We start from the raw sequence: 26,229 nt of genomic DNA on the forward strand, positions 1-26,229 counted from the left end.
CACGTGGGTTTCCTCCAGATGCCCCAGTTTCCTCCCTCACTCCAAAGACTTAGAGGTATGTAGGTTAATTGGCTTCTGTAAATTGTCCACGTGTGTAGGATAGTGTTAGTGTTCAGGGTGGTAGCTGGTTGGCTTGCACTCGGTGGGCTGAAGAGCCTGTTTCCACGTTGTATCTCTAAAGAAAGGCTTGGAGGCTTTCGAGAGTGTGCAGAGAAGCTTGACCTGAATTAGCAGATTTCAGCTTTTTGCGAGATAAAGGGATTGTTGAAGGGTCCCGACCCTGAACATCACCAATCAAGTTCTTCAGAGGCGCTGCCTGGCCCGCTGAGTTACTCCAGCACTTTGTGTCCTGTCTTTGTTGGTTGGTTGGTCAAGGGGGTGAGGACAGTGGAGAGGAAGAGCGAGCAGCCCAGACTCCTGAAACAGCTCAAAGGTTCCTGGGAAATGGCGGTCACCCCCTCGAACCTTTGCGTTGCCGTGGAAACTGTTGCGAAGCGCCAATATCCTCGTTGAGCTTCAGGATCATCCCGGGGTTTTCAATAAGTTGGTGCTTTACTGTCTCAAATGAGGTTCTTTTTTTGCATTCAGTTCAGCAAGTTATTGCCATACCTAAGCACAATCCCCAATGAGCAAAGTGTGCAGAAATAGTCTCCTGAGACCGCATGCAAGAGTCGCCAGGTATTGGCACCATTTCCTAAGTCTAGTCCCAGTCCGCACGTTTGGTCTTCTGGAGCGGCCTTCGATCCAGGCTGCTGCAGGGCCTCCATTCATGATAGGGTCTTTTCCCCAGAGTAGGGCAATCAAGAAGTAGAGGTCATGGGTTTAAGGTGAGAGGAGGGAAGGGAGATTTAATAGGAACCTGAGGGTGACGCAAGGGTAATGCAGATGTTTAGTTTTAATTTACTTTGATTTTGTTCAGAGAACCAGCGTGGAAACGGGCCCTTTGGCCCAATGAGTCCGCGCCGACCAGCGATCACCCATACACTAGTTCTATCCTACACACTAGAGGCAATTTGCAGAAGCCAATTAACCTGCAACCCTGTACGTTTTTGGAGTGTGGGAGGAAACCGGAGCACCCGGAGAAAACCCACGCTGGTTACGGGGAGAACGTGGAAACTTCGTACAGACAAGCACCCGTAGTCAGGATCGAACCCGGGTCTCGGTCGCTGTGAGGCAGCAACTCTAACGCTGCTCCACCCTACCGCCCCCTAAGATGGCAAGGGGCTTTCTTTTCCTTTTGCTGAAAATGTGTGAGGCGTGAGGTGTGACAGGGGAAAAGGGGAAGCGGGCAGGATGGGGGATGGGGGGGGGGTGATGGGACAGTGAGACAGTGGTACAGTCAAACCTGCCCTAATGGTCACCTCGATTCACGTCACCTGTCTGAAGCAGCCAGCTCTTCTCAGAACCAACAGATTTCTAATTTAATTATAATAGGGTCTGCACCTGGATTAAGCAGCCAGCTGCTAACGTGGCCCCAGCCTCTGGTTAAAATGACAGGTAAGCAATGTAAGTAAATTGGAAGCTGTACTAGTGATTAATTCTCCCAGTTAGGGTTCCCATTCAAAGTAGGGGGAGAGTAGACTTGGGCAAAAGGGTGTCATCTTCGTCATTAATTCTCCTACTCCCCCCCCACCCCCGCCCTTCCGCACTTGGTCCGTACCTCTCTACATCTCATCTGGGACTTCTCCAAACCTCCGCCTTGGTCCAGACCCCCAACAAAGGTGACCGTTGGACACAGGTTTCACTGTAATCTGACGTGGAGTTTCTTCTCCAAAACCGGCAACACTACACGTAGCAACACGCTGTTGGTAGCGGGGCGGGACGGGGGAAGGTTTTGCCGTTTGGAGCGGCGGTGACGTGGAGTAAAGGATCGGAGATGAGACGCAGAGCCAAAATCTAACCGGGCAGTGGGGTTCGACACAACCCCATGCCATCGGAATTCCAAGGAGCAGGGAATGCGGAAGCTAGTCCAAGCCCCCCCCCCCCCGGAGGAGCGCTCGTCCCTACTGACGTCCAGAAACGCCGGTGGACCCATGGAGATGTTTGGGGAGCGGTGTGGTTCTGAAGAGATCCCAGGGAGGGAGAGAGGGTCTAGGTTGGGGCTCGTCTCACCTTGACCTCCGTACCAACCATGATTTATGCAGGGGGAGCACAGATGCAGCCAGCGGAGATGTGGCATAGGTCAAGGATGTCCCCATCTTGCCCGGTTGACTCTCGGCCCATTGAGTTGCTCCTCCCTCCAACGCCAAAGAGTTCAGCCTGCTTTCACCAAAGTTATGTTTCGTTTAGTTTAGAGATACAGCGCAGAAACAGCCCACCCAGTCCATGCCGACCAGCAATCCCTACCCTACACACGCTAGGGACAATTTACACTCATACCAAGCCAATTAACCAACAAACCTGTACGTCTTTGGAGTGTGGGAGGAAACCGAAGATCTCAGAGAACACCCAGGCGGTCACAGGGAGAACGTACAAACTCCATACGGACAGCACCCGTAGTCAGGATCGCACCCGGGTCTCTGGTGCTGCAAGTGCTGTAAGGCAGCAACTCTAACTCTATGCCACCCACATTAGTTTGCAGTGTGAAGACCCAGCACAAAGTAGCTACCGACCAACCTCCTTTCAAAGCTTAGTGTCCAAGTCGGAATATTTCACATTTTGAGATGAGGTGCTCGCCCACCCCCCTCATCTCCCCACCCCCAGGAGGAGGTTTGGGGTCTTCAAGACCATCGTGTGTCCACCAACCGTCCTTGCTTCTCCCCACCCAAGCACCCCTCGGCAACGGCAAGTGACGACCCTCCACCGCCACTTTTCCGCACGGTGGCATCAAACCAGGGCATCTCGCTGGGCACGTTGGATGAGGTGGCATGGCCGCCAGTGACTGCGTTTGAAGGAAGGGGGTTGGGGGGGGGTTGCTTCTCATTGGGGGGGGAGGGGGATATCAAAAGCTAGGTTACTTGCTGGTCCCATTTGCCATGATGTTGGGCCTTTGAGAGAGGGAGGATTCCAACCTTTTGACCCTCTCCGGCAGTGTGTGTGAAGTGTGACCATGTACGGCCTCAACACCAGGGCCCTATCGATGTTTCCTCCTGCTTCATTGAAGAAGAGAACCAGGCAGGATTGGTTGGGCATGAGGTTGTTGCTTCACCGTCACCTCTCCCACCCAGTTCACTATTAGCATCTTGCCATTATTGTTTGCCCCTGGCGACGATGACCTATCTCTCACGGTGGGCTTTTCTTCATTGTGATATTCCCTCCCCACCCTCATCAAAAGAAAACCAGAACCCATCATCCAGTTCGTTCTCTCGGACGATGGAAGAGTTGCAGGAGAGGGGATGGGTGGGGTGGGGGTGGGGGGTTTGGAGAACGTTAGCCCAGCCCCTTATGCAAACTGCCCCGTCCGCCCCAGAGCCTGCCCTAGAATCCTCTCCCTTCCGTGTTAGCCTCTAGAACCTGTGTTGCTGTAGCTGCCTTTTATTAACCCGCTGTGTAGTCGAGCACTAGCCTCTCCTGTAGTTTGCATGGGTTGTGAATGCTGTCTCACCACGGCCTGGCGGTCGATAGATTGTTTTCCCCCTGCATGGATATCGGATCTGATGAGAGCGGGACGCCAGCTATCTCTGGGGTGGGCTGACTGTTTCTGAGAAGAGATGGATTAGGGGAGCGGGGAGGTGGGGTGGGTGGTGGGAGAGAGAGAGAGGGGGGGGGCTTGGGCCGGGGGTTACTCCTGAACTTCGTAGCTGTAGTACGGGGCTGACTATCTATCGTAAGTAGCACTCTTGTCTTACCGCATGGCCTTGGATTGAGTGTGGGACAAAACTCGGGCCTTAGGCTGATGTAGTAGTATTTGGCTTGTTACACTCTGCATGCCGGGCCCAACGCCTCATATCCCGCTTTATTCTCTGCACACCAGTCCTGAATAGCTACAGTGCTCAACCGAATTATGGCGCCCCTGCTTCCCCAGTAGGCACCAACCCTGCCCGGCACGGTGGTTTCCCCGGAGCCAACAGCCCCGGCCCTGTGGCTGAGATCTACGGTACGGCCAGCCAAGACTCCGGCGTTGGGAACTACATCAGCGCCACCAGCCCCCAGCCGGGATCTGGCTTTGGACACAACATCGGGGTAAGTCAACTATCGATTCAGCCCCACCTACCCCACTTCACCCCTTTTCTCTCTCTCCTTAATACTCCCCCCCCCCCTCCATCCTTTCAGTTCTTGCCTAATATGAGCATTTGATCTGACACTAAAACTGTACTGCCTAGACTAATCGAGCTAAGAGACAAATCTCACCATGACCTCTGACCAAAATAAAAGTTGCCTTTATTTCACTGGCCGCGCGGCTATTTGTCACCGCTGGCGCGTATTTTACTGGTGTCCTGAACTTGCTTGCTGCCAAAGGCTGTGAGTCCTGGCGTCAATTAAAGGAGCAGGCCAAAGGGGATAAAACTGATGGGTTGTGATCCAAAGAGAGCAGAGTAGACGTGGTGGGAGCCGACTCTTCACGACAGGAAAATCCCCGTGAGTGCGGCGGAGGGAGAATCGCTCGGCCACCTCCCGTGGCTTCTGTAATCTTCCACTTTTGATTTGCTGGGCCAAAAGGGGGAAGTCCCCTTTCGAATCATTCCTCTCTCTCTCTCTTTCTCTCTGTCTCTCGCTCTTGCTCTCTCTCTAAACTCCATCGCCCATCTTACTGATGTCCTTGGGACTCGACACCAGATCCCCCATCCTGAGCACAAGCCAGGGTCAGAGGTCATGTGGGCTTTCATCTGGAGTGTGTTATCTGTGTCTTCTAAGCAGTCGATGTTGTTGCATTTTCCATTTTGTTGGTTTAACAGCGTCATTCTTGATTTGAATGGGGGCGGGGGGGGTGGGGTAAAGGGGGGGGATATATTTTGAGCAAAAAAAAAGTATGAGAGTTATTCTTTTCTCAGTGTGTGTGGGTTTTTTAAGTTCCATGACGTGCGTTTTGTCCTTTAGTTGTTAAGCCATGTAACGGTAATAATTTTCATATCCAAGGCAGAAGCGTCCTGTACAGGTATATAAGAGAAAGTCCACGAGGTACAGTTAGGGCACACATCCCATGTGGATGAATCACAATGTCACACTCCAGAAGGTTCAGTAACTCTAACAATTAATACTGAATGTTTGTTGTTTACCTTGCAGTTTATTTTTTAATTAAATAATGCATGGTTAGCATTGCTTAAAGAAAGGGAAACAAAAATATTTCTGTCTGAAAACTGAAGCCTTGCACACAAGAAGTCAGAGGGTGTCTCAAATAGCGCTTAAAAGACTGGGGAATGTAAAATATTAACACAGCTTGGGAGGGGGGCGATTATAAATGTTGCACACAACACAACACAATAGGGAGAATAATAAACGTTGCACCCAATGTGAAAAGGGGAATAGTAACTGTCACATCCAACACGAAAGAGGGAATATTAAATGCGATGCACAACATGAGAGGGGGAATATCAAATATGATGCACAAGGCTAATACATTAGTAATGCACTATTATTAATGATTAGTAAGTTTGCATAAGACACTAAAGTGGGTGACATCATTGATAGCGAAGATGGTTATCAAAAATTGCAGCAGGATCTTGATCAGTTGGGCAAGTAGGCTGAGGAACAGTTAATGGTTTAAGTAAGTAAGTAAGTAAGTAAGTTTATTGGCCAAGTATTCACATACAAGGAATTTGCCTTGGTGCTCCACCCACAAGTAACAACATGACATACAGTGACAGTTACAAAAGACTCAGAAAACACTAAACATTAATAATAATAATAATAATAATAATAAGACATTAATGATAAAACACCATTGATCAAGCATGTGGACCAACAAAATACCTTAATGCAGATAGGTGTGAGGAAGTCTGACCAGGGAAGGATTTTCACAGTGAATGGCAGGGCTCTGGGGACTGTTGTGGAGCAGAGGGATCTAGGAGTGCAGGTTCATAGTTCCTTGAAAGTGGCATCACAGGTAGAAATGTTGGTCAAAAAGGTTTTTGGCACATTAGTCTTCATCAGTATGGGCATTGATTATTGAGGTTGGGATGTTATGCTACAGATGTACAAGACGTTGGCGAGGCCACATTTGGAGTATTGTGTTCAGTTTTGCTCACCCTGCTACAGGCAAGATGCTGTTAAGCTGGAAAGGGTGCAGAGAAGATCCACGAGGATGGTGCCAGGACTTAAGGGCCTGAGCTACAGGGAGAGGTTGGATAGGCTAGGACTTTATTCCTTGGAACGCAGGATGATCTTATAGAGGCGTAGATCATGAGGGGAATAGATAGGGTAGATGCACAGGGTCTTTTACCCAGTGTAGAGGCATCAAGAACCAGAGGACAAAGATTTAAGGTGAGAGGGGAAAGATTTAATAGGAACCTGAAATGCAACTTTTTCACACAGAAGATGGTGGGTATATGGAACAAGCTTCCAGAGGAAGTAGTTGAGGCAGATACTATAACAGCATTTAAAATACACTTGGACAGGTAAGTGGATAGGAAAGGTTTAGAGGGATGTGGGCCAAGCACGAGCAGTTGGGACGAGTGTTGAGGGGCCGTCTTTGTCGCCATGGGCAAGTTGGATCAAAGGGCCAAAATGAATCTATAACTCTTAAGACAGTGGGATGTATGTTAAATGTTATAACTCCCAATAACAGGAGGAATTTCAATTAAATTAAATACAGGATCACCACAAATTGTCAAACATCATGCCAAAACAGAACAGCTATATTTTGGATCAAATCTCCATATTATTTTGTCATTGCAATTCACAAAGGTTGAATTGGCAAAGCGACAGAAATGCTTTTGTTGCTTTTTCCTTAAGGCTTGTTTTAATGGATGACTTTCTACTGTGTGCAGCATGTCTGGCTGAGAGATTGCCTTACTGATGATCCTAGTGGACAGTGTTTGCGTTGGTCTGTGGAGGCTGCGATGTTTTATCCTCGGTCCTGCCTTGACTTTCCCATCCGCTTTGTTCCCTGTTTCCGGGGCCACGCGTCAGCTCCCCTGGAGACAGGGGTTCTGGTTGCGTTTGGCCCCGCAGAGGAGGATCAGGGGGTGGGGGAGGGTTTACAATCCACCATTTCCTACTCCCCATAATTCTTGCTTGAATCACCAACGCACTTAAACCTCATCCTTCAAAGCCCAGGCAATACTCGCTCATCCCTGCCCCACAACCATGTTCCTTATCCCCCCCTCCTTCCTGCTGAGTCTGGGATGGCTTCTACTCCTCACTGGGTATGCAATTAACTGACCAATTCCCCCACCCCTTTGTCCCCTTGTCTGTACAGGTCCCCCCTCTCACAGAAAACCCAGCTGAGGCCTATCAATTAGGCTTCTTGAAGGCAGTATAAAAAAGGGGCAAATAAAGTGCAGAAGTATCTCAGCGGGTCAGGCAGTGCCTCTGGAGAATGTGGATGGGTGATGTTTCAGACTGAAAAAGGGTCCTGACCCAAAAGGACACCAATCCACGTTCTCCAGAGATGCTGCCTGACCCGCTGAGTTACTCCAGCATTTTGTGTCTTGCTCCTTAAACCAACATCTGCAGTCCCTTGTATCCACTTCTCGAATACAATGTGGCCTGTGCTCCAGTTGCTAGCATCTACTTTCAAAGTGAAGAAGTGAAGATCTCCAGTGCCATCTTCAACCTGTCGTTGGCTAATCTTTTCCCCACACGTTCAGGCTCAGCTTCCCTCTGACCACAACCCTCAACATAACAACTATATTCCACACTTACAAAGAACTCTCCTGACGGGGCCTCCATAGTCCGATGATTTATCAACACCGACCAACATGTCGTATCTGCACTAGTCCCACCTGCCTACGTTTGGCCCATATCCCTTTAAACCTATCCTATCCATGTACCTATCTAAATGTTTGTTAAAAGTTGCGTTAGACCCCGCCTCAACGACCTCCTCCGGCTCGTTCCATACACCCACCATCCTTTATGTGAAAAGGTTACCCCTTGGGCTCCTATTAAATCTTTCCCCACTCACCTGAAACCTATGTCTTCTGGTTCTCGCCACATTCCTCGCCACACTTCCTCACCCCCCCCCCCCCCCCCCCTTCGACATCCTGCCTTGGGTGCACTCAACAACTTAAACCCCATAGCGCCCTTTGAGTAGAGACTTACAAAGATTAACAGCTGGCTGAGCGGAGGACATATTTCCTGACCTCTGCTCTAAACTACCAAACCCCTTACCCTGAGACTATCTGAACAGGTGCCCCGACCAGAAACAAACACCTATCCATGTTCTCCACTGAGTTACTCCAGCACTTTGTGTCTGTTCCTGAGACTGTATCCCCGGTGCCAGGGGTTTGTCACCTTAATCCTCCCCCCCTCCGCCCCTCGTCCCTCAGTGAATCCTCTTTGATGAGACATTGTCTTTATTTTAAAAGTCCAGAGAATGCGGGCTCGTTCTACACAACTTTAATCCAGCCAATATAGACCAATTACATGAAATGCTGTAGCTTTGGAGTTGAAACTTGCCTCTTAATTGTATGTGTTTGTGTCAAGATGCTATGCTCTGATATTAGATGTGTTGGCATGAACCAATAATAGTCTTGAGGAGGGGCTGTCAGTTCTGGTAAGAGGTTACTTTACAAAGCCCGAAGGAATAAGTTCATAAGTTCTAGGAGCAGAATTAGGCCTTCGGGCCCATCGAGTCCACTCCACCATTCGATCACGGCTGATCTATCTCTCCCTCTCAACCCCATTCTCTTGCCTCCTCCCCATAACCCCTGACTCCGGTAGCAATCAAGAATCTTGTCAATCTCCGCCTTAAAGATGAGTTGGCCTCCACGGCCGTCTGTGGCAGTGCATTCTACAGATTCACCACCCTCTGGCTACAGAAGGTGGTTGGGGGTCAGGGGGTTATGGGGGCTCACTGGTCTGTGCACACTCGGCCCAACGTTGGCCCAATTATTCCCAATTGGGGACAGACGCAGGGCAAGGATGCATCTTCCCCACAGTTGACAGCTTTGCCCCATTCCTTCCAGTCCACCAAGCAAGTTGGAAGCTGATGCCTGTTCAAGCCCAGGTCACAATCATTTGGAATATCGTGAGCAATTTTGGGCACCATATCGGAGGAAGGATGTGCTGGCTCCGGAGAGGGTCCAGAGGGGGTTTACAAGAAGGATCCCAGGAATGAGAAGATTAACCTATGATGAGCGTTTGACGGCTCTGGGCCTGTACTCGCTGGAGCTTAGAAGAATGAGGGGGGACCTCATTGAAACGTACAGAATAGTGAAAGGCTTGAATAGAGTGGATGTGGAGAGGATGTTTCCACTAGTGGGAGAGTCCGGGATTAGAGATCATAGCCTCAGAATTAAGGGACGTTCTTTGAGGAAGGAGACGAGGAGGAATTTCTTTAGTCAGAGGAGGGGTGAATCTGTGGAATTCTTTGCCACTGAAGGCTGTGGAGGCCAAGTCAGTGGATATATTTAAGGCAGAGAGAGAGAGATTCTTAATTAGTATGGGTGTTGGGGGTTATGGGGAGAAGGCAGGAGAATGGGGTTAGGAGGGAGAGCTAGATCAGCCATGATTGAATGGCGGTTTAGACTTGATCGGCCGAATGGCCTAATTCTACTCCTATCACTTATGACCTTCTGAGGTGGGCTTTGGCCATCCCGGGTACCCAGCCATGGGAGTGGCAGCGGGGGAGAAGCGAAGGAGAGGGTCTGGAGACTGACAGCCCCTCCGCACTGTAATGCACCAAAGAAACAGTTGATTCAAAGTACAAAATGTTCAGAGGCCAGCTGCAGAGTCGTGCCTCCAGCCCAAATGGCAGCTTCATTTCAGTATTGTGTGTTAACTGTTGCCATGATGAACCCTTACACAGAGATGCACGCCGTGCCCAATACACTGATGGGCATCACCACCATACAGATGTCCTTTCACCCACTCACAGGGTGCAGGTTCAGAGCAACAGGGGTGCAAGTCCATGTATACAGAGGTGCGGGACCATATATACATAATATAGTGGGTTTCAAGTCCATAATATACTGCGGGTCAGGTCTATAATATACTGAGGTACAGGCCCAAATATATTGGGATTCAGGTCGATAACATATTAGGATACAGTTCCATACATACAGGTGTGTAGGTGAATGAATGAATACGTTTATTGGCCAAGTATTCACCTACAAGGAATTTGCCTTGGTGCTCCGCCCGCAAGTGACAACGACATACAGTGACAGTTAGGAATATCCATATGTATATATATATATAAGGGTACAGGTCCATAATATACTGGGGTCCGTCATATACTGGGATACAGGTCCATAATAGACTGGAGCACAATCTATAATATACGGGGGTACAGGTCCATATTTAAAGGGGTACATGTTCTCATATAAAGGGGTACAGGTTCATATATACTGGGGTGTGTCCATACATTCTAGGGTACATGGCCATAATATAGATGTGTACAGGGCCATAATACACAGAGGTGCAGGTCTCTAATAGACAAGGTTTCAGCACCCCAATATAAAATAACTGAGGTCTGTAACATAAAGGGGTTCTGTACCAATATATAGGGGTCCATGGCAATATTAGGGGTTCGGCTCTACAATATATAGGGATTCACCTTCCCCATTTCACAGGGTTTAGTTCATGTACAAGGGTTCAAGCCGTGATGGACATCCCATATACAAATATTCAGCTCCTCGTAAACAGGAGTTTCAGTCTTAAATATAGGGGATTCAGCTCCTCAAATACAGGGGTTCAGATGATCAATTTACAGGGTTCTGAACCCTCGAATATAAACATGGGATCAATCCTTAAATATTCGGATTCAAGTTTCCGTCAGGTTTCTAGTTTACTGTTGCCCTCCTGCTAAAAACTAAACATCAGGTATCCGAATATCCCAAGATGCAGGTGTCTAACACGGAACATGCACAGGAACAGGCCCACAATGCCGGCGCCGAACATGATGCCAAGTCAAGAGCCTGTCCCACTTTCACCACCTAATTCACGACGTTTTTTACTCGTGGACATTTTTCATCAGGCTAGAAAAAACGCCCCGACCTACTTGATGCCACGAGTACCTACGACCAGCATCACGACCTACCTACGACCTCGTGACGACCATGCTGCGAGTACGAGTCAAGGGCAAACTCGGCAGAGGTCGTGAATTAGGTCGTGAGAGTGGGACGGGCCCTTTAAACTAATGCCCTCTGCCTGCACGTGGTTCATGTCCCTCCATTCCCTGCACCACATACAAAAGTGCAGCTCCGTAATAAACGGAAGAACCTGCCGATTTTCTCCCTGGGCGCTAACCCTGCGCTCAACCTAACGCTAACTTTTGTGAAAATAGAACTTTCAAATCCACATATCTACATACGTATTTCTTAAAAATAAGTACCCGCTGGAATTGATACATCACCTTCATTAATGGGAGAAATCGCCTGCGGTAAAAACCCCCCTCCCTTTCTGTAGATGACAGGCCAACTGTAACAGTGGAGGGATAACTGTCTTATTTTCCTGTTACCAAGGCACTAAAGATGGGCACAAAAAAGCTGGAGTGACTGAGCGGATCAGACAGGATCTCTGGAGAAAAGGAATACTGAAAGGAAGGGTCTTGGCCCGAAACATCACCCGATCCCTTTTCTCCGCAGATGCTGCCTGACCCGCTGAGTTACTCCAGCTTTTGGTCTCTATCTTCGGTTTAAACCAGCACCTGCAGTTCCTTCCTGCACACCAAGGTACTTAAGGTGGTTTAGGGAACAAGTTAAAATGGCTGTCCTCCTTCGACATTAGTCCAAGGGTGGATGTGTTGCAGGAAGCTGACTATAATGAACGGACATCGATATTAATATGCCAGCGATCGCAACGTTGATGGTGGCCAGTCCTCTTTGCGAAAGGTTTTTTCCCATTCTTCCGAGATGGTGTTATAGTGATTTTCAGGGTGATAAGTTTAGCGGGATTTGTTAAGCCACTCGATACCTGATCCAATGTGCGGTTATGTCCTGTAGCTTAAGACTTTTGTTTTTTTAATTATTTTTTTTGCAAGTTTTCTTTTGAGAAGAGAGAGAAATGTGTCCTTGTTTGAATATTTACAGAGCACTGACAGACTTACTAACTGTACAATTTTAGGGCCCGTTGATTGCGACTGCATTTACAAACGGATACCATTGAAAGCAAACAGGTGTTGGTTGGTTGCCATCCCAGGTTTGAGGTATTACATATTATCTATTCCATCCCATTTCCTTCCCTTGTTTTTCCTAAGAGAGCTAAACCCTGTCAACGCACACACTTCCATTCTCTCCTCCTTACCTACCTGCCTATTCTCATTCCCTCTTCTGCTAAATAAGTTTTCCTGTATAAAACCGGATCAAGGAAGATGGGTCCCCTTGGAGTGTCGATTGCCAGTGGATCTCTGGATCCAGTGGCCGAGCCAGGTCTCTGTTCAAAGATAGACGCAAAATGCTGGAGTAACTCAGCGGGCCAGGCAGCATCACTAGAGAACATGGATAGGTGACGCAGAACATAGATCAGTACAACACAGTGTCTGTGCCGAGCATGATGCCTAGCTGAACTGATCTCTTCTGCCTGCTCCTGTTCCATATCCCTCCACTCCCTGCGTTCCTATGTGCCGATCCAAATGCCTCTTAAACGCCACTATTGTATCTGCCTCCACCACCTCCCCCTGGCAACGAGTTCCAGGCCCCCACCACCCTCTGTGTAAAAAAACTTGCCCCGCACATCTCCATTAAACTTTCCCCCTATCACCTTATAGCTATGATCTCTTCAGTCCCTACCCGAAACGCCACCTATTTCACCATTTTCTCCACAGAAGCTGCCTGACCCGCAGAGTAAATCCAGCATTTTGTGTGTCTCGTGGGGAAAAAAACATTAGCTGCAGTTCCCTGTTATAACATCGAGTCATCGCTCCCTGCCTCGAGCGGGTATTAGAGTGTGATCCCAATTGAGGTAGTCTTGTGGTCACATCCAGTTCCACCGGGAATAGGAAACCATAACACCTGGGGCACAGCATCCCAGTTAGAAAGACCATGTAGTTGGTGCAGGCACGAAGGAGCTCTTTGTTTGGGAAGGGCTCCATTGATGGCAGCGTTTGGGAAAAGGACCAGGTCAGTTCCCCCCTGGAGGCTCGGCTAATATTTATCCCTTAATCCACATGTAAAAACAGAATTCCTGAATGTAGGAACTTATTGTGTTTTATTTCTCTTAATCTTGGTCAATTTTTGAACTCTATTCTCCGTTTCCTTTGTGACGATTTTGTGACAGTCCCTGCCGGTAGTTGGAGGCTACATGCTATAGTTGTGTTAAATCTCACAGGCCAGGAAGCCCTAGGTTTCACCCATCCACACATTGGAAGATTCAGCGTGGAAACGGGCCCTTCGGCCCACCGGGTCCAGTTCACTCTAGTTTTACGTTTTCCCACTTCCCGCATCCACTCCCTATGCACTCAGTACTACAGTTATTAAACAAGGAAATCCATTGGGCCAACTAATGAGAATAGCAAGGGGCATGTATGGTGGGTCTATTCCAAAGACATCCAGATTTGTAAGTTAGTTGGCTTCTGTAAACTGTCCCTGGTGTGTAGGATAGAACTAGTTAGTGCACAGATTCGATGGCCGGCACAGACTCAGTGGGCCAAAGGGCCAGTTTTCAGGCCCTATCTCTAAACCAAAAGCAATGAGCCTAACCCAACATCTCACACCCGCACCCTGTGAATGTGCATCAAAGGCTTGCTCAGTTATTCAAAGTGACTTTCTAAATCCAGGCTGTGAAATTTCAAACCATTGCAGTACAGTAGATGTTTACACACTGTTGTCCTGTGTCGGAATCGCAGGGACAAAGTATTAACTCTTCGACTAAAACACTATGTCTGAAGAAGGGTCCCAACCCCAAATGTCACCCGTCCATTCCCTCCCCAGATGCTGCCGGACCCGTTGAGTTCCTCCAGTGCTTTGTGTTTCGCTCAAGATTCCAACATCTGCAGTTCCTTTGCGTCCAAGTCTTCAATTAAAATGTTTGCAGATTTTGTAAGCGCAGATCAAACTCCCTTATACCCGTAAACAGTACTGTGTTTAAATTATTAAATACACAAATGAAAATAGTCGTACATTAGTTTAATTTAGTTTATTTATACAGCATGGAAACAGGCCCTTTGTCTCACTGAGACAGCTTTGACAATCGATCACCCGTTCACATTAGTTCTATGTATCCCACTTCCTCATCCAGTGCCTACATGCTAGGGGCTATTTATAAAGGCCAATTAACCTACAAACCTATGTGTCTTTGGGAACCGGTGCACCCAGAGGAAACCCAGGCATTTACAGGGAGAACGTGCAAACTCCACACAGACAGTGCCCGAGGTCAGGATCGATCCTGGCTCTCTGGCGCTGTGAGGCAGTGGCTCTAACTGGGATCAGGAATTATTCACTAGCTCCCGGTGGAAATGCAGGTTAGATCTCCTCAACCAGTGGTTTTCCTATCTGAATGAGCCAACAGCAGTCCCACTAACTCCATTAGGATTTGCACAAAGACCATTCTCTGTCCCTCTCTCTCTCTCTCCTGTCTCTGTCTCTCTCTGCCTTTCTCTGTCACTCTCTCTGTCACTGTCCCTCTCTGTCTCTCTCTCAGTCTCTCTATCTGGCTTCCTCTATTTCTCTCTGTCTCTCTCTCTCTGTCTCTCTCTCTCTCTCTGTCTCTCTTTACCTCTCTCTCTCTCTATCTCTCTATCTTTCTTCTTCTGCCACCCATGAAACACGTTCTTGCCTATCCTTCCTCAACACCTGTGCACCCTCAATTCTTATTTGACCCTTGTCCACCGTAGAATTTTTCTCTTTGTTTTTGTCGTGATTATTGGTAGCTCGGAATTCTCTCGAGTGCTCAGCCAAAGTGACCGTGTGACCTTTTGTCTGCTCTCCGCTCCCTTTTGCCTCCCACCCCATTTCCCCTTCCATCTTCTCTCTCTCCCCCCCCCCCCCCCCCCCCCCCCCCCCCCCCCCCCCCCTCCCTCCTCCCTCCACCAGAGTTTATCTTTAGGAACTCCAAGCAAGCCTGGGCGACCTTTCTGACTGGTCCCAGATTCAGACGTTGTCATCTACGGGAAGCAGAAGACTTAGAGAAATAACGAGCACTACATCATCACTGAACGACAAAACTGGAGGTGGCTTTCAGTGGACATGTTTTAGAAATCGCATCATCTCAATGGTCTACTGTATTATAATAATCTTAGGATAAAAAAAAAAGAGAAAATGGCATTTTAAAATGATTAATAATAATAGTTTTTTGTGTTTTTCGGTTTATTTTGAAATTTACTTTGAATCACAGATTTTTTTTTTCTTCTCCTATTTGAGTTATGGGTAGTGATGTAGTCTTTAGGTTGTGTATTATATTTCTGATACCATTAATCCTGCACTGTACTCTCTTCGAAACAATTGTGTGCGTGTGTTTGTGTGTGTGTGTGTGTGTGTGTGCACGTGTGTGTGCGTGCGCACACGTGCTTTTATTTGGCTGGGTCAGTGGCCCCCGTTTGGTAACGACCCTTCCCGCCACCCGTTCACTCCCTCCCCGCCCTGCCCTGCCCCTCGATTTTACTTATTCACTGGAGTGGTAAAGAAGGGGGGGGGGGGAGAGAGCTGGGGAGGTCAAGGACATTGGCAGAGGCGACATTAACACTGAGGAAGGGGCGCAAGAGTTTGGCTCCTTGTCGGAGGGTGGGTGGGGGGGGGGGGGGGGCAGCCGACTAACTGTCTCGAGCCACTGAATTAGGTCAGTGGAGAATCTACCTTGCTTCTTAATGTTATTGTCAAGAAGGAGGAGAAAAATAGCCTGACTAACAATCAGAAATGGGTCTATTTTTTTTGTTCCGTGACAGTACCTTAATCAGCTCTACTTTTGGCAATAAGATCGGGACTGTGAAAATTCTTTTCCTGATCCTTTTTCTATAAGTGCTGTTTTCTCACGCATTTTTTTTGGGGGGGGGCTTATTGGGTCGTCGTTTAAAGAAAGAGGTGTTTGGAGTTTAAGACGTTTTATTTTATTGTTATTGTGATATCTCGAATACTGTAAATAACAATTCCAAATAGCTGGATTTATTCGATTCAAAGAGCGAAAGCGGGAGAGAGAGAAAGAGAGGGGTACAAAATATTTAGGGTTTGTTTTTGAATTGGGTGCTGCTGTAGGGTGGTTCAGCATTTGGCAATATATAAGGGGTCTCAAACTCGGACGGAGTTTGTGGACCCCGCCAAGTCTCACTGCCCCGGCTGCCCTTCGATGAGACCTAGTTTAACACTGTACAGCTTTGCTCCATAGTTATCTCCGACAGAATTGTCGACTGTCCTCACGCCATTTTATTAATTTCTGATCGATTATTCTATTTTATATTGGCCCACGCCAACAGTAGAAGGATGCTTTTGTCACCAGAACTGATGTTGCCTCAATTGTGTGCCTTTAGAGTTCAAAAGGAAACCAATTGAATATCTCACATCAGGAAGAAAAGCAAGGATATATTTCACTCCATTGACTGAAAAAAAGGTGAAAGTAAATCGCAATTTAGGCAAGGTTCAATTCATTAAATCATTGTTTTTTGTTTTTAAAAAAGGGGGGGAAACTTGGTTTCCCCTTAAACCTTGGAATTAACAGTAGCTTTTTAATTATGCTCACTTTTCAGCCATTCTATTTTCTCTCCTTAATCTAATTGTTAGGCAAGACCCCTGCCATTAAACGTGTTGCCTGTAACAACACTGAGTGGCAACACTACAGCTAACACATATCTTATCTATCCACGTAACTCTGTATTACTGCAATAGTGCAAAAACACAAGTTATTTGACGAATACCTCAGTGCTGTGTTGATATCAGCATAGAAGCATTCTAAAGATTAATTTATTGTAGACTTACAGATAATTAAAATAAAATTTAGATGAAACCATTGTTGCACTGTGATTGGTAGGAAGCAACTGTAAACTCCTATTTGCACATGAGAATGACTTGGCATTTTTATACCCCTTGCCCTTCGACAGGGGCAAGGTATGAAGGATATTCTTTTTTTTTGTAACATTTGTCTTTTTTTTAAATTAAATTGGGACATGTAGGGCTCGAACAGCCAGTAGAATGGCATCTTGATCAGCGGAGTGATTGGAGAGGGATTGCTACATGTTACTTCAACCTGTCTAAATACCATTAAAAGGCAATGCCACGTCCTTTCGTTTTCGAAGAGAAATATCCGTAACACCTTAACACCCGTAAACTGGTACTAAAGACCCTTTGTTCACACACTGTTAAATAGTTGAGAATATTATTATAAAGTGTAGCTGCTACACTCCTAGGTTATTTTTTTTGAGTTTCAGAAGCATTAGCTGAACAAGGAATTGAAAACCGGTATCTGTAGTGGCAGCCAGCGTTACATTTTTTGGTAGATCCTGACAGGGTTGTTTTCTTTGTTAAAAAAAAAAAATCCCTGTTTTATTGTTTTTTTTGCCTTCAGAACAACAACTGGTTTGTAAAACGCTGAATGCTGGAGATTTTTATAAATGAGTACAGACGTGATCGAGGAGTGAAAACAAAGAACTAATAGTGACATTTTAAGAGAAAATAAAAGGTTGTTCTTGGAATTAAAGTGGTTCCCTAAGATCAGATTACAGTCGGGGAACATTTGTATTGATATACATACATAATATAAATATATATATATATTTTTGGGGGGTTGTTGATAATTCTGTACTGTACTTCCTAGATTATTTCATTACCCATTCATTCCCACTCACTTTACGGAGATACATATCCCCCTAAAGCCGCACCCCCCCCCCCCCCCCCCCTCCCTTTCCCCTACCCCTGCCCCCGTTCCTCCTGCCCCTGATTCAATTAGTAGACATTGATGTATTTTTTGCTAGTATGTACAATTGCTATTGTCCTGGAGTGCTGTCTTTGATGCTTAGCCTTAGTGATTTTTAAGACAAAATTAATTCTCTCTCCAATAATAAATCTTGTATTAGTCTTAGGTGTATTGTAATTCTGACAGAAAAAAAAAATCTACAAAAAAAAAACAAGTTTTTTTTTTAAAAAGAAGAAATGAAAGGGTAAATAGTACAAGCTATTAGATTTAGTCAAGTAAGATCTAGGACCGGTAAGGATAGGATTTCCTGTATTTAATAATTAAAAAATAATGGCAATTATCAACCATTCTAATATTGGGGCAATTCTGCAGATCTGACATGGTTTGAACAAACCAAAGCTTTCATAACATTTTAATGCTGGCAATCGGAAGGCATTAAGTGAATTCCCCTCCCTTGTCTCTTAAAAAGGGGTTTTGCCATACTACCTTAAATGCTAACGCTAGATATGCAAGACTGGGTTTTTATTATTTTTAAGAGGGACGCAAGCTATAATTATGAAAATGATTTTATTAAGAAAATAATCCATATTTTTTTAAAAGCTCAGATGAAATTGATAAAAAAAAAAAAGTGATTGTGTGATAAGTTTTAATGTTTATATACACATAAACCACTGTCCCAGTGACCCACAGCACAAATATTTTTCAAGAAATAAAAATATGTTTTGACGTGTCTGCCGATATAGTAAGGTTTCCTTTCGTTTTCACTCGTCTAGAGCATTGGGTTTGTTAAGGTTTTTTGTGACTGAATTCTGTCACTTTAAGAGGAGTCCATATGTTTTTTTTTCATTTTATAATTTGATCTGTAGCTTGGACTTTAAGGTAGCATGGCTCTGTTTTTTGCTCAAGTTTTATTTTTCATTGTACAGCGACTTACAGCTGATGATTGTCATACATCTTGCTTAGACTAGTTTCAATTCATTGGGTAAATGTTGGTGATTTTGTTCCTTTGACCTGAAAGGTGTTCGACTCAAACCCGCTGAGGTGTTGGCTCCAACGTGAGGTGATGGCTGGACTTGGCAAGGAACCCAGGGTGGGTCACCGTGACGGTGAAATCTGGGTCCCCCCTCCCTCCCTGGTGTTTGAGGTACCCTTCCTTCCCTGTGGTGATTTCAACCATTGTGGCTGATTTCCCCAGGCACTGATACCAAAACTCATAAGGCCTTCCTGAGGTTGTATAAAGGCACTGCAAAAATCTAAACCTTTCATTTCATTTCTGAATTGCAAATCTACCAATTCACACCGACCTAGCATATGTGTAGACCTGAACATTGTAGAGGCCAGACCTGAAACAGGAAGGATAGAAATTGTCCCCAGTCTGTGCAAGACCTGAATTAGCTCTTTAATCCTGTCCAACCTAACTTGGTGGATGAAGAGACATTTGGTGTAAGATAATAATGTCTTTTTGTTCAACTGCATAGAAACCCATTGGGTTTTGGCTCATAGCCTTGTGGGGGGGGGGAGAGGTTAACTGTAGGATAGGTGTTTGTTGGATTGCTGCCCATCTGCTTGGCTCTGGTGGTGTTTGAGGTTGCAGGGAAACGTGGCTAGGACTGGCTCTCCACTAGTTTTCGATGGAAGTTGGGACCATGTTGATCCATGGTTCTAGCCTTGCATGGTAAGGTTAGCCGTTACATTTTTGCATATCAATAGACAATAGACAGTAGGTGCTAGAGCAGGCCATTCGGCCCTTCGAGCGAGCATCACCCTTCAATGTGATCATGGCTGATCATCCCCAATCAGTACCCCGTTCCTGCCTTCTCCCCATATCCCCTGACTCTGCTAATTTTAAGAGCCCTATCTAGCTCTCTCTTGAAAGCATCCAGAGAACCGGCCTCCACCGCCCTCTGATGCAGAGAATTCCACAGACTCACCACTCCCTGTGAGAAAAAGTGTTTCCTCGTCTCCGTTCTAAATGGCTTACTCCTTATTCTTAAATCTTATCTTTCATTCGTTTGGCCTAATATATCTCTGTATCTCCATCTACATCTCTCGTTTCCCTCTCCGCTGACCCTCAGTCCGAAGAAGGGTCTCAACCCCGCAACGTCACCCATTCCTTTTCTCCAGAGACGCTGCCTGTCCCGCTGAGTCACTCCAGCTTTTAGTGTCGCTCTTCCTTGGAGTCTGGAGAAGGCTCCCGACCCCGGAACGTCGCCTATCCTGTTTCTCCAGAGACGCTGCCCGACACGCTGAGTTAATCCGGCTCTTTGCCATCGCTCTTCCTCGGAACTTGTGAGACTTTGGGACGAGATAGGGGCTTTAGATTTGTGCAGAAGGATGTGGTTCCAATTAGCAGTAGGCTAACTGACGGCCTTTGTCTTGGACAAATAGATCTTGGTGTCTGGCAGTGACAGAGGAACCAGAATAAAATCTTTGATCGGCACCTAGTACACAGAGGACTCCCATCATCAGGAGTGAGCAACTATTTGTTTTCAGCCACTTTCCTGCGTCTTTGGATAATCCACCTGCAAATTGGGTACCATCCGCAGAATTGTTTTAAGAGACGGTCAAACATTGAAGTGAAATGGACAAAGCCAAAGTTGTTTGCACGGGTTTAATTGGGATGTATGTTTCTGCTGGCAGCCGTGTCGATGAGCTGGCTACAGTGCGCCTGTTTCTCTCTCCGCACGCCTCCTCATCCCGTGTGTTGTTTGCTTTGTAGATTGAGTCGCGGATTACAATGAGAAAACTGGGAACGCTGTTGACTGGGACGGCACGGTGGCGCAGCGGTAGAGTTGCTGCCTTTCTGCGCCAGAGACCCGGGTTCGAACCCGACTACGGGTGCTTGTCTGTTCGATGTTTGTACGCCCTCCCCGTGACCTGCCTGGGTTTTCTTACGAGATCTTCGGTTTTTCTGCCCACACTCCAAAGACGTGCAAGTTTGTAGGTTAAACGACTTGGTATAAATGTAAAAATGTCCCTAGTGTGTGTAGGATAGTGTTAGTGCGCAGGGATCGCTGGTCGGCACGGTGGGTCGAAGTGCCTGTCTCAGCGCTGGATCTCTAGACTTACCTAAACTAAATTGTCATGGAGACGGGTGGATGTGCTGCCGAGCTGGGAGAGGCCAGGCCTGTCTCCCACCGTGAGAGGAGCGAGCGGCGAATGAATGGGTGGTTTATTCGTAGGTTGAGCTTCGCCAGCGTTTACGCGCCCTTCCCGGAGGGTTTCCCGCCTTCCCCAACACCGGGTTGTGGATCGTGGTGTCCCAAACAGCAGCGCGGTAGGAGGGCGCTGCTTTGAGGCGTCTCCGTGCAAACCGTCTCCGTCTGCCAGCAGTCTCGGTGGCCGAGCGATCCCCTCCAGTTTAGTTTATTGTCACGTGTACCGAGGTACAGTGAAAAGCTTTTGTTGCATGCCAATCAGTCAGCCATTGCCGTTCTCACCCCCCCATCCCCCTGAGCGCTGCGGACATGGTTGACCCAAGGATCTGCAGACGCCGGTTTACCAAAAAAAAAAGACACAGAGTGCTGGAGTAATTTGGCGGTCCGGGCAGCATCTCCGGAGGACGTGGAGAAGCTACGTTTTGGGTTGGGGCCCTTCTTCATGGAAACGGTCGGCGTGTTTGATCTTCTCATCGTTATCACACTCTTCACGTAGCCTCACCGTTTAATCTTCGATCCCAGTCTCAGTGCTGGAGCAGCAGAGAGTCACAGTGCCCCCGTCACCTCTCCTCCGTCTCTCTGGAGGCTGCAGGAGGGGAACGCCTTCCATCCCAACCCGCCATGGGACAACATACCCCCTGTGGATGCCACCACTCCTAACACCATGGGGAAAGGACCTGCTGACCAGTGCGCCCAAGCGCTGAGATGACCCTGCTGTTCAATACAATTTGAGCTCACTGCCCACTTTCCCCCCACTTCCATCGTCACAACCCTTCCCCTTTTCCTAGAGATTCCCGTGGAAAAACCTAAAGGAAAATAATTGCTTTCGGAAGAAGTTGCTCTTGGCAAACCTGCCTCTCGGTGAAAATGTGGAAACGAGGAACTGCAGGTGCTAGTTCATACCATAGATAGGCGCGCAGTGCTGGTGTAACTCAGCGGGGTCATGCAGCATCTCTGGAGGTCTTAGTCCTCTGGGGATGATGCCTGGCCGGCTGAGTTCTTCCAGCACATTGCGTCTGCCTCTCAGTGAGGTGGCCATGTCTCTGAACGACGAGGATGGTCCAGACTTCCCCCTCCCACCCCCACTTCCCATTCACCGTCTACCACAGGGGCCAGGGAGTGTGACGTCTCCGGTCCGAGTTCCATCGGGGGAGGGGGGGGGAGATGATCAGACGGCACGGGATAACGACGTGGACAAAATCTCCTCGGGAAATGCGGCATCCCCACAATGGCGCAGCGGGTAGAACCACTGCCTCGTAGCACCAGGGATCCCGGGTTCGATCCCAACCTTGGCTGCTGTCTGCGTGGAGTTTTCACGTGACTTACCTCGTGGACTCGGCGGGCCAAAGGGCCCGTTCTCTTGCTGTATTGATCAATTTGAACTTGAAGGGGATCGTGTTCAATGGTCTGAAGAAGCCTCTTAATGTGCTTGGTTCATTCTAGTTCTTTTGCTTCCATCTGATTCACAGCAGTGACAACAACCCGTTCCGTTGGGACAGATTTGGAACGATAGCCCGAGAAACAAACTTGCTTTCACCCGCACAATAAAAACACAACACTCCTGCCACCAATCTCAAGCAAGCAATCACATTCCTCTGTGGCCTCTACCTGCACAATTCAGACCATGCGGCTTCTTGGTACTGTTGCCTCTAGCGTTGCTCCAACTCGGGTGCAACAGCAGCACAGCAGTAGAGTTGCTGCCTCAGCGCCAGAGACCCAGAATTGATCCTGACTACGGGTGCTGTCTGTACAGAGTTTGGACTTTCTCCCTTTGACCACGTGAGTTTTCTCCGGGTGCTCCAGTTTCCTCCCACATCCCAAAGACGTGCGGGTTTTTGTAAGTTAAATGGTTAGTGATTTGTAAGTGGTCCCTAGTGTGTAGGATAGAACTAAGTGTTGGTCTAGATTGCTGGTCGGTACGGACTCAGTGGGCCGAAGGGCCTGTTTCCAAGCTGAATCTCCAAACTAAACTCCTGATGTGTGGAAATGTGTACAGATGCTGTTTTTTTTTAACCGAAGATAGACACAAAGTGCTGGAGCAAGTCAGCAGGTCAGGCAGCATCTCTGGAGAAAAAGGATGGGTGATGTTTAAGGGTCCCGACCCAACACATCACCCATCCTTAAACCCTTGATGGTATGTTCCACACTGTTGCATTCGCTGCCCCTTCCTTCCCTAGCTGGGTAAGCAGTACATGTGACTGTGAAAACAATCCCATGTTTGAGCCACAGTGAACTGCCTTGCTGAGAAGAGCCTCCCATCCCCTAAAGAAGAAGGAATCACATTTTTATAACAACATTTAAAAGATATTTGGACAGGTAGATGGATAGAAAATGTTTAGATGGATCTGGGCCAAACGCTTGCAGGTGAAACTATTGTAGATGGGGCACATTGGCCAGTGTGGGCAAGTTGGGCCGGAGGACCTGTTTCCGTGCTGTATGACTCAAAATCACTTTTTGAAGTGATTCCTAATGATTGATGTTGTAGTTGAGAGTTTCTTGGAATTGTACACTGGCCCCGGAAATTGCAGCGCTGCTAGATTTTGACCTCAAATAACAGCCAGGCCTCAGGGTAGCACAGTGGCACAGCTGGTAGAGCTGCTGCCTCTCAGTGCCTGAGACCCAGGTTTGATCCTGGCCTCTGGTGTTCTGTCTGTGTGCAGAGTTTGCACCTTCTCCCAGTGACTGAGTGGGTTTCCTCCGGGTGCTCTGGTTTCCGCCCACATCCCAAAGACGTACAGGTTTGTAGGCTAATTGGCCCTTTGTAAATTGCCCCTAGTGTGTAGGGAGGGGATGAGGAAGTGGGATATCAAAGAACTAGTGTGAACGGGTGATCGATATCCGGCGTGGACTCGGTGGGCCGAAGGGCCTGTTTCCATGCTGCATCTCTCGAAATTAATAGAAGACTACAGACAACACTCACTTCCCTCTTTATCCTCTCTTCTGTAAGCGGCACTCTCTGTAGACTCTGCCCAGTATAAACACTACCTTTAACACTAGCTGTGAACTGACCATTACAGAGAGTCCATTGTAGACAGCACCCACTGTAGACATCAGCACATGCCCTTCCTGTGTTATCATCAACCAAACTAACCACCCTAGCCTGGGATATTTTCCTTCCATTGCCTTGTCCTAAGATGCATTGTTAGTGAGTGCCCCTTGCCTACTGGAGGCCAGACTGGGATGAAACCAGACGTATTTCACAGGAGGTCCTGTTCTGGCCAGGAATGGACATTGGTTTGCTTTAGTTTGAGTTAGAGAGTCATGGAGCACATTTGCCCACACCAACCAACAAGTCCCATCTGCACTAGTCCCACCAGCCTGCGTTTGGCAAGGCCTATGGGGTACCACTGTCACCTCCGAGCAGAGTGTGGACCACGTTGGGTTGGAGGGTGTGGGTGCTGTCCTGTTGGGGTGGTGCTCCACTGGTGGAGCTGCAGCCTTTGGCTCGGTGGTGACAACCCGGCCATTCAGTGGCATGCACCCAGTCTGGAGCTGAGGGACCCCAGGTTGTGACAAAGGACGTCACGCCAAGGAACGCACTTTGTGACATCCCAACACCATACATGCAGGGGTACGGTGCTCTTCTGCTGCACCATCTCTCTGAGGGACACTGGGGCCACCACACACCCCTCACCTTGGTGACCCCCAGCACTTAACCTTCCACCACAGGACAATTGAGACTGACACTCAAACCACCCATCCCAGTCGATATATTTAAGGCAGAGATAGAGAGACCCTTGAATAGTGCGGGTGTCGGGGTTATGGGGAGAAGGTGTGAAAACGAGACAAAGGGGATGGAGATGCAAGGGGCTGGAAAGAAAATTGAAAATAGATCATTGTTAGTAGATTAGTACGTGTGTCAGGGGTTATGGGGAGAAGGCAGGAGAATGGGGTTGAGGGGGAAAGATAGATCAGCCATGATTGAATGGCGGAGTAGACTTGATGGGCCGAATGGCCTAATTCTGCTCCCATCATTTATGAACTCATCCCTTGGCGAAATCCAGCTTGCATTGGGCTCTCCCTGTGTGAAAACTGGCCTCATTCACGAGGGTAGCTGTTTATTACGGAGGTTAGGCCAGGCACCACACAGAGGGAGGGCCCTGTGTTGCCAGGACACAAGGGATGGCTAGTCTGGGTGTCAGTCCTTTTTTTTTCTCCTGTTCCCAGAGAAGTATAACTGACAAAGTGCCTGCCATCCCCTTGATTGTTTTACTAAGCACTGCTCCTGGGCTGGGATGTAATCTCGCATTCCCTATCTCCTTGCGACCATGAGTTAATCGTTGCTCGGGGGAAGGTGTTCTCTGAAGGACGAGGTACCTCAGACTGGCGCAGGAGGAAGATGGGAGGGGGGGGGGGGGGGGGGAGAATCCTAGCAATGCACCCTGTTGCTGGAACAGTGAAGGTTGCAATCCTTGGCCCGCACGACTTTTGTAGCTCTCCTCCATTGAGCTAGACCTCACCCAGCACGGTGGCTCAGCGGGTAGAGCCGCCGGCTCGCAGCGCCAGAGACCCGGGTTCGATCCTGACCTCGGGCGCTGTCTGCGTGGAGTTTGCCCGTTCTTCCCATGACCTTCGCCTGGGTTTCCTCCCACATCCCAAAGACGCGGGTTTGTAGATTTATTGACCCTCTGTTATTTGCCCCTAGCGTGTAGGAAGTGGATGAGAAAGTAGAATAACATAGAACTAATGTGAGCAGGTGATCGATGGTCGGTGTGGACTCGGTGGGCTGAAGGGCCTGTTGCCATGCTGTACCTATAAGGGGGGGGGGAGGTGAGTAAAAGCAGTGGGGGGCGTTTTGATCAGTCTGTTGGTGGGCTGGTGTTTAGGACAGATGTTCCCCAGATGTTTGGTCACCTTGGCTCGCTCCGCCTCTCCTCTGCCTTCACCTCACTGTTTGAGTCCAAAGCGGCAACACTGTTAACACAACTTGTGAAGGCACCTTACAGGTCTCTGTGTACGGCTGTCTAAGCCCTGTTGTATAATATGTGGATGGGGTTCTCTCACATCACAGATGGGGAAAGTATAATTTTATATTTGTATTTTCAAAATAAAAAAAAAAGTTTGTGAAAGGTTTCCATCCTCTACGTGGTCCAGAAATCAATGTGTTTGTCTGAAAAATTAAAAAATAAACTGTTTTCAACTCAGCTCTTGTCAGTGCCTTTAATATTGGTGCAATGGGAGGCGTGGGGTTGGGGGGGGGGGGGGGGGGGGGGGTGGGGGTGTGTGTGTTGTTGACCTTGCAAACTGAGCAGTAACC

At 47.8% G+C, this 26,229-nt stretch overlaps 1 protein-coding gene across 13 annotated transcripts in view; it reads left to right on the forward strand.

The window, feature by feature from the left end:
• The window catches only part of msi2b (musashi RNA-binding protein 2b), a 431,971-nt gene extending 416,737 nt beyond the window's left edge, over positions 1-15,234 (forward strand). For 5 of the 13 annotated variants that reach the window (XM_055657603.1, XM_055657607.1, XM_055657613.1 and 2 more), the window contains 4 exons: positions 1,435-1,506; positions 3,914-4,122; positions 12,103-12,184; positions 15,009-15,234. In XM_055657603.1, coding sequence (XP_055513578.1) covers positions 1,435-1,506; positions 3,914-4,122; positions 12,103-12,144 — 323 coding nt within the window. In that variant the 3' untranslated portion in view covers positions 12,145-12,184; positions 15,009-15,234. The remainder of the gene's footprint in view (positions 1-1,434; positions 1,507-3,913; positions 4,123-12,102; positions 12,185-15,008) is intronic. The other 8 variants (XM_055657610.1, XM_055657616.1, XM_055657605.1 and 5 more) reach the window with 7 other exon arrangements.
• Positions 15,235-26,229: the final 10,995 nt, after the last annotated feature.

This window comes from Leucoraja erinacea, chromosome 28 (genome assembly GCF_028641065.1).
Source record: "Leucoraja erinacea ecotype New England chromosome 28, Leri_hhj_1, whole genome shotgun sequence".
Taxonomy (NCBI): Eukaryota; Metazoa; Chordata; class Chondrichthyes; order Rajiformes; family Rajidae; genus Leucoraja; species Leucoraja erinaceus.